Source organism: Pantherophis guttatus, chromosome 5 (genome assembly GCF_059756535.1).
Source record: "Pantherophis guttatus breed Tessera chromosome 5, ASM5975653v1, whole genome shotgun sequence".
Classification (NCBI taxonomy): domain Eukaryota; kingdom Metazoa; phylum Chordata; class Lepidosauria; order Squamata; family Colubridae; genus Pantherophis; species Pantherophis guttatus.
Window position 1 is genome coordinate 53654217 of NC_142067.1, and position 9070 is coordinate 53663286.

A 9070-nucleotide genomic window follows, 5' to 3' on the forward strand; every position below is an offset into this window, starting at 1 on the left:
CACCCCCTGGCCAGGTCTTCACAGGCACTTTGCCTGTGGAGACTAACTTAACTTGCAAAGATCTCCTGTCTGTCACGGTTTCTTTGCCTGCATTCGTAGAGAATAGAGGCCTAATGTACCATGAGATCACGTGATATTGTTGTGACCTAGGCCCAAGTAGTTATTACCAGACACAATCAGTCCTAAATAAACATATTTTATTAGAACAGCTGAGAATTACTTCATTCTCATCTTAGTCCAAATTAATTCCAAAACAAATCCTTCATAAACAGTCCTTTGGCCTTATCACAACCTTTGTCTTCTTTGGCATCCTGTCAAAGGCTTTTCTTGGCAAAACCCTACAAAATTCAGAAGCAAGAGACGCCAACAAGAAACAAAGGTAGCAACATTGCTTTCCTACAAAGATCCCAAGATCTGTTTCTGCTCTTTTAAACCTTCTGGGAGGGGCCAATCATCTCCTGGCCTTACTCCCAAGTCGTCGCTTTTGTTTTAGCTGCTTTTACCTTCTGGCAGCTCTTCGCATGCGTGCACTAGGAACAGCCTCCTCCTGTTCCTCTGCCTCTCTGCTATCCGTCTCTGGAGGCTCCGGAGTCCGCGCATCTCTCCCAGATGGCCCTGGCCCCATCTCTGCCTCTAACGCAGAGCCCTCATCCGGGCCTTCCCCTGACTCCAGGACTGGCCTATTGTCCTTCTCAGCCTCCTCACTGTGCAACTCCTCTGCTAGCTCCACAGTCTGCTGGCGGAGCACAACAGATACCAGTAGTGCGAGATCTTGTGTAATCTCGCACTTCAGACCTCTATTCTCTGTGAATTGAGGCCTGGACGTTTGCAAATGGAGGGAAGACTTCTGTCTTTAAGGCCTTCCCTCCATTTGCCATTTCCTTGGCAAAGCCTGCAGGGAGATTGCATTCCTGTAGGCTTCAGCAGCCCTTTCCAAAATGCCTTTGTTGGCACCAGCGCAGCTATAGAGGCGCATCCCTCCGAAGCCCTATTCCTACAAGAAAAGGCTTTTTGCAAAGGACTGCCAAAGCCTACAGGGATGCAATCCTGAAGAGAAAGCAGCCCGAGAGACTGTGCAGTTGCGTGCAGCCTCTAGGGCTGCTTTTTTGTGCCGGAGGCCTTGTCGAACCCTTTGCTGACGAGAAATGAGGGAGCAGGCAAAGAAACAGGCTGGAGAGGAGGCAGATCTTCATAAGGTCACCCGGTGCGGCAAGATGGGAGGGTGGAGAAATTGTTGGGACCCCAGGGGAGGGAGAATGAGGTATCTGTGGGTCAGGGAGGCCTTGGGTGATCTGAAGTAGGTGGCCTGTTCCCTCACTAGGACCCCCCATGGCCTTCCCCACCCTGAGATACCTTATATTCACTTAAAGAACCACACATTCGCCCATGAATTAAATTAGTGAATGCGTGGGTGAAAGCAGGGAATGATGTCGTTCAATGTACAAGATTCACTCTCACGGATTCCCGAGTTACGGATGGAATGGGCAGGCTCCATTACATTCGTAACTCAAGGACTACCTGTACAAGTAGTACACAAGCAGTTATATTTTCCATTAACTGAACGTTCTGGGTATTGTCAAGGCCATGTCATATGAAGTAAATTACTGCAATCAACAGTAATTTGACAAGTGACAAGTATCAGTGACTCTGCTCAGGCAATATTATCCAAGTTGCCACAGCTTTCATCTGCTCATCCATAGATCTGTTCATTTGGGGGAGCACAAACTTGTAAAGAGGCAAAGTTGCTACAATTCTAGGGCTAGCAGGCTTCTGAATGAGTGATTAATCTATTTTCGCTGACCTGAGTCTAGAGACCATGCCTCTTCAGTGCAGAAATCAACATATCTCTCCAGGAAACTAGCACCTCTCACATCCATAAAGAGGCATTAACTACCAATATCCAGCTGCTTGTCCTTTCTGTAAGTGTGCACTCCCACCAGTTGCAACAACCTTTCAATGTATTATTTTATTTAAATGGACTTTCTATTTAAAGCAATACAAAAGAATACAATGTTACTTTTAAAAGTGTTGGTGTAATACACATCTCGCTGTTTCTGCAGGCTTAAACGAAAACATTCTAATCCTGAGGTACCACTACAAATTAAGATCACACGGGTGACTAGCCAAGCATTTGAGAACAAAAAAGACGAGGATGACAATGATGTCATCATTTTGGAGGAGAACAGTACTCCAAAGCCTGCAACAGAAGAATGTGACATCAAAATAGTAAAAGTTGAAGGTGGTGCCAATTTGGATTATATTGGTGATAATGAAGAAGATTCCAAAAGCAAAGATGCTTGTTCAGAAGTAGAATGTACAAAAGGAACTGCAGCCACACAAACAGAAGTAGAGTGGCTTGCAGTAAAAAAAGAAGAGGAAGAAGTCAGTGTTGAAAAGAATCAGCTATCCAGATCGGAGCCTGAATTGACCATATCAGAGCCTGCTGGCGTTTCCAAGTCTGGTTTGGGAGATGTGGACAGCAAAATAAATGAATTAAATATTCAGTTGCAATTAGCCAAAAAAGAAAAAGAAAAATATGAAGAACAGTATAAAGTGTTGTTCAAAGAAATAAAAACATTAGAGCAAAAAATTGTGCAAATGAATGATAAACACATGAAAAAGGAAGTGTGCCATCAGTCAACAGAAACAAATAGCATTCTATCAGATGACGAACTAGAAAACATTAAAGGAAAAAGTCCGGAGGAGATTTTGATTCTCTATGAGCAGTCACTGAATGAGATTAAATGGTTGAAAAAACAATGTACTATACTACAGAATTTAAAATCTGAATGCACTAAGTGTAGAAACAATGAAAGTAAAACTGAAGTCGATGAGATGGCTGTACAGCTGGATGATGTTTTCAGACAGCTGGAGAAGTGCAGTATTGAAAGAGATCAATATAAAAATGAGGTAAGTTTTACCAATGCATATGTAATAAAGTAAAGTTGATTGTAGTTAATTTTTTCTCAGTTTTTGCAGTTATTGTAATACTGCACTTTTAATTTTGTTCCATCAAATATTTCTGTGGTAGGATTGATGCATTGTAGCTTAATTTACTCTAAAGCTGCATTAGTTTAGATTTGTCCTGCGCCTTGTGTATAACACATTTATTTTTCTGGAGATTCCAATATTAGTAGTAAATACATAATTATTTAGTAGGACTTCAGACTAAATAAAAGTGCATTATTTCTACTTCAGTGGGTTCTGTTAAGTTACCATATCTCATAGAAACAAAAAACTACTATGTTTTCCCGAAAATACGACCTGCTCCGAAAACAAGCCCTAGCCCGATTTTCATGCCTGCGCCTAAAATAAGGCCTAGTTAAGCCCTGCCCACCATCTTGTTATACAAGGTGGGGCGAAGCTCAGCTGTAAAAATCAAGCGGGGATGGAGGAGAAAACGAGGCGGAGGGTGCGGAGCTGCCTCATGCACCCTGCATTGACTTACCTGAAGACCTCGCAGCCTTGCCAAAAGCAGCTGAAGGGCTTGAACACCACACTTTCAGCTGCTTTCCACATCACTTGGTTTTCCACCCCATGCCCGCCAGGCTGATCTGGTCTGGTGGGGGGGAGGGATTGTCTTCCGCCTTCGCTGTGCCACGAACCACTGCACTACAGTAACCTTGGTGCTGTGCCACGAATGGGAATTGACCATTTCCCAAGCCCCACCGCTGTCAAAGTAAATCCCGGGCGCTGTGCTGCAATGGACAGATGAAAAGCACAGCTTTTGTCTAGAGGAGGAGGAGGAGCAGGGAGAAGAAAAAGGGAAAGTGGCTGAGTGAGAAGCGCCCCACCGGTCAGGCACTGAAGCGCCACCACTTCCACCACAGTGATCCGATCCAACCTCTGTGTGTGTGTGAGAGAGAGAGTGAGAGCAAGAGAGAGCTATCCGATCCAACCTTGGAGAGTTATACCAGGGCTACTCACACACTCCCTCCCTCCCTCCCTCTCTCTCTCTTTCACACACACACAGGTTTGATCAGATCATTCTCTCTCTCTCACCCCACCTCATGGCAGTGGCACCAGCCATGGTCTCCACAGCCACCTGTAGCTCATCCAGGCGTGCAGGCCTATGCCCTTTGGGGGTCTGCCTCCCTCTGCCTCTGCGCAGTCGCTGCCTCCTATGTGCACAGGGAGCAGGGTGCCCGGTCTGGCCAGGCCTTGTGATAAAAAAAAAGACCTCCCCGAAAATAAGCCCAGGTGCTTATTTTGGGGCCCAAAAGAAAATAAGACTGGGTCTTGTTTTCAGGGAAACACGGTAGGTAAGTAAAAAGCAGGCTCCATTTTGATATAAATGTATTGGCATTTAATTTAACAATATAATACAAGACATCAGCTTTGCAATTCTTATTTCGTAAATAGAATTGAGTAGTAAACAATACATAAAAATTCAGTCTTGATTCCTAATGACTTCATGGGCAATGTCTGTGTTCTCTTATTAATATATGTGTTCTTTCAGCTTCCTTGTTTAGCCTGAAAACCCTAGTATTTCATAGCAGATCAAGTCCTGCTTAGTTTTTTTGACATTAGATAAGATTGACTAGCTGCTAACACCTAGATTACTTTAAATGCTCACAGCCCAAAAGCTAGTTTTCACATCGAGGATCCAGCAATTTGTCAAAAATCTGTACAGTCCTGTTTTCCAAAGTCCAGTAGAAACAGGGGCATTAAGTATTGAATTAATATCTAAAATTGATTTTTCCATTTCATATAGTCTAAAGTTAAGAATTGCTTTCCCAAGATAGCAATATGCATTTACAATAATATAACATTCCAAGAGGCACAGTAGTGAACATATGAATTATATGTCTTCAGTTGGATTTATTTCAAATGTGCATGGGTTTGTATCTATTTAAAACATTGGAATTTGTTAAAAACAGTTTTGTAATATTAATGGACTAAATCTTATAGTTGCGTATATTTTGAATATTAAATTAAACCATTAGTGCTATAGACTGATATGGCAAGATTAATATTTTGGCCAAAATTCAAACAGCTCCTTGTGGCTTCCCTCTTTTTAAAAAAACAGTAAATTTGATTCCATATTTCAGTCTGCATTTGTTCAACTTCTGAATGTTGGAAGACAAGCAACCAACAAAAAAAAGATTGTGTCTGTCAACCTACCTATCTTTAACCTTTGAAAGTCATCTGAATTGTATTTAAACAAAAACAAAAGTTCAATATGCAGTACTGTATTGGATGATACTATATCAGTATATAGTATTATAGTCCAGTACTTTTAACATATTTATGACTACAACTCCCTTCAGCCTTAGTCAGGCTATGAAAGACAGAATTGTTGAGAATACTTATTTTTTTAAAATCTGGAGAGCATCTGATTACTTGCATCCGTTCTTTGTTTGGGCCTTTATATTTATATACAATAGAATTTATTTGGTCTTCTTTAATGTAAATAATCAGAAGACTGTACCATAAAAATGTATTGAACATTCATTTATTGTAGGACTTTTGTTTTGTTTTGTTTTGTTTTGTTTTGTTTTGTTTTGTTTTTGCATGACATCCCACTAATAACATATCCCATTCTGTTTCTGGGTGTTTTGTGCATGGTATTCAAAAATTTAAAGCCAGTGATCTAGTGATAACACTAACAACAGTAATATATTAAACTTGCTTCCCCAACTTATATGTATTTAACTGTGCAAAGCCTTCAAAAAAGGTACTTCATAATGCATATAAGTATGGTACATACTCTTTCTGAATTGTAAAATAGCTGCATTGTTTGCAAATCTTCCATGCAAACTTTCAGAAGCTGCTACCATGAAAAAACTTAGTCATAATAATAACTTTATTGTCATTGTACGTGTATACACAGTATACCCATACAACGAAATTCACTTAACACCCAAAGATCAGGTCCAACACACATAGCAATCCCCAAACACACCCCATCCACCACAAATTCCCCACCCTAAACCACTCAAACATCCACACAACAGGCTGAGTAATGCTGACCAACAGCTCACTGATGTTCATTGCTCCCTTTAGTTCATTGTTGAGTGCAATTATAGCTGGGATAAAAATATTCAGAAAACATGTGTTCCTATGCAGTCTTAAGCATTGCAAACCTTTTGAAGATTTTGCACAATCAGAAATATGCATAGTTTAAATACACAGTTGTAAATCTTTTGAATTGAAAGTTTTGACCTATTTCTTTCAGATTGAACTCCTTGAAATGGAAAAAAACCAATTGCATTTTCAGTGTGACGAGCTAAAAGCAGAAATTGGACAGTTAAAAGCTTCTGTTCCACAAATTGTTGCACGAACAAATGATTCTGTAGCGAGTAATCTTGAAGAACCTGTAAATTATTCTGATGGGGAAAGGTAGATATTTTTATATCCATGGAAAATCATATTAAAATCTTCATTAATACCTGAAACTTCTATCTACTCCAGTGGTTCCAAATTCTATGTATACTTGTGGTCCGCAGATGCCTGGGGGACCACGATGTCATCATGAGGTCCATGAAGGCTTGAATAAATATTATGATTTAAATGTTAGCATTTAAAAGTGAAGAAAAGGTTGAGAACCACTGACTCCATTATGATTTTCACCTAAAATTTTAATCCTTAATCTTACCTGTATCTATCCACGAGTCTGCTAGGAGTGGGCAATATATTGTGAGTTAAAGCTTTTCAAATTCAGAATATCCAGCAATGGCTCTTATTTGAAACATCTGTTTTGACCAGTTTTAAGTATTTTGAATGAAAATAGTATAAACTAAAAATGTTTTGCACTGTATTATGGTCAGTCAAAAGAAACACCATTTGCATTCTGAGTTATGCTCTTAAGTATAGAAGTGGTTTAAGCAGGGCATTTCTCACAATTTTTGCCCTATGTATCTGAAAGTGTTAAACACTTTGTCAAAATTTCTGGAATAGCTGAAACTTTGTTTTAAAGAACAGAGCAATTTTTACTCATTTTAGTTCAGAACTAAATTTATTCAAAGCTCTTCTCTGTTCAGTAACCACATTGCCAAGATGCACTTTAATGTGGGTACTTTAATATATATTTTAGAATACCTTAAAAGAATAAAGGAAAAAATAAAATGCTCAGGAAATATATTAAGTGTTGAAGTTATATGTACAATTGTATGTAAAAGTTGTATGTAAAACATTTTAACTAATATACTCGATGTTGTCTTTCTGTAGCCTGAAGTTGCGATCACTGCGAGTTAATGTGGGACTGCTACTGGCAACAATAATGCCCGATCTTGACCTGAAACAAGTGAACTATGACGTTGATGTAGTTGATGAAATTCTAGGACAAGTTGTAGAACATATGAATGAAATCAGCAGTGCTTAATGAATTCTCCACTGCCATATCATGCTGTGCTCAAATTTGTACACTATTGTGAAACTTCAAATCTGCAAAAAAAAAAAAAAAATCCAAATCATTTAAGGGTTAAATATATTCTTGAAATGTTGCAGCTGGATTTTCAAAGTGTTAATAGTGCCACAAAAAGAATGAATGTCTCCAATGAAGACATTGTGGAGAGATGGAAGAAACTTTTTCTTTATTCTTGTGGTTATGACAATAGCTGTGGCAGATAGCAGTTCCTGAAAGCAAGATCTGTGAAGGAACTGTAGACACCTTGCTTTCTGGGGTTTGTAGTGACATAGAAGAAGGACACTTGTCATTGCCAAAAGAAAACTTGGGTTAGTATTTTATTTAGCATAGCTGGTGAAAATCAAAATGTGCATGTGTGATACTATTAACAGAAAGACAGTCTTAACACCATGTCTAATTTTATCCTAATTTCAAGTGCTTCAAATAACACTACAGGTACATTGTATTACCCCTTTTGAATTTTCAGCATTTCTTATAGATATATTTAATTTTTATAACACATTCAGAAATAAACCACAGATACTATAAATGGTGTTATATACCTTTTTAAACTTTCTTTTAAACAAACACAGGCAATTTGGTCAAGTAGCATTTTCCCCAAATTATTAGTATTTTATAGTGGCCTATGAGTATTTCTGAGTTTTGATACCTGATGATGTATTATAAATACTAATTAAGAGTATTGCATAATGATTATTATACTATCAGATTATGTTTTGTTGAATAAATGAGTGTTTTATCAAAATAAGTTTGAAGGATTTATTTTTCCCACATTTTCTTAACTTTATTGGTTATATGCTGTTCATTATTCACATTATTGTTTGATAATTGAATGTACTGTAAAGTCTGAGTAAAATAAATCTTGTCTGTATGGAAAACATTAAATTTATACTGTACATTTACATTTTGAAAAGTAAATAAATGGAAATGACTTTTTATTTACATAAAATAAATGAGAAATGTATATATTTTGTACTAAATGGTGAAAAACATTCTCATGTTCTGGTGACAGGAACAAATACATTTTTTCTAATAATAAATCACACACACATACTGACCTGTGTTTCTTTATTCTATCCAATCCAATAAAAATTTGGGGGGAAGGGGGGGAAACAGTTGTAAAAGCATTTAGGATTCTGTCAATAGGACAACTTCCCAAAAAGAACAGGTTTAAATTTTGTGTTGAGGAAGAAGCTTACAAAAAGTATTGAGTTCATAAATGAATTGGAGAGCAGTGAAGAAAAAAAACATGGAGAATTTCATGTTTCCAGAACCATTCCAGAACTCTGCCGACTGCTCCATTCTAAGCTTCCCTCCTTGCTTTGCCAGGGTACATGAGCAGCGCCAAACTGCTAAGAATTCTGGAAAAGTGCACAAGTAATCCTTGTTTAGTGACTGCCATTGGTTCCAATGAAATGTTCATTGGTTCCAATGAAATGTTCATTATCAATATAGTTGCTAAGCAAACCACCTAAGAGTCTGGGAAGATCACCGGATGCTGCCATCTCGTTCAGACAAAAGTTCTGTGTGTCACCTGTATCCCCATACCCAGGGGTGAAATGCTGCCGGTTCGGACCACCGGGTGGTGGTTCGGATAACTGGTAGCAAACATCCCTGCCTCCCCCTCCCCCAGCTGAGCCGCGCAATCATCAGAGGCTTTTTTTCTTTATTTTTAAAAGCATTTTTTTCTACAACCTCTTC

At 38.7% G+C, this 9070-nt stretch overlaps 1 protein-coding gene across 1 annotated transcript in view; it reads left to right on the forward strand.

Annotated features, from left to right (window-relative positions):
* MORC3 (MORC family CW-type zinc finger 3) overlaps positions 1-8426 on the forward strand; it is a 50711-nt gene extending 42285 nt beyond the window's left edge. The window contains exons 15-17 of the mRNA XM_034441263.3: positions 2061-2910; positions 6179-6342; positions 7171-8426. Of these exons, the coding sequence (XP_034297154.2) occupies positions 2061-2910; positions 6179-6342; positions 7171-7324 (1168 nt within the window). The 3' untranslated portion in view covers positions 7325-8426. The remainder of the gene's footprint in view (positions 1-2060; positions 2911-6178; positions 6343-7170) is intronic.
* The last annotated feature ends 644 nt before the right edge of the window (positions 8427-9070 follow it).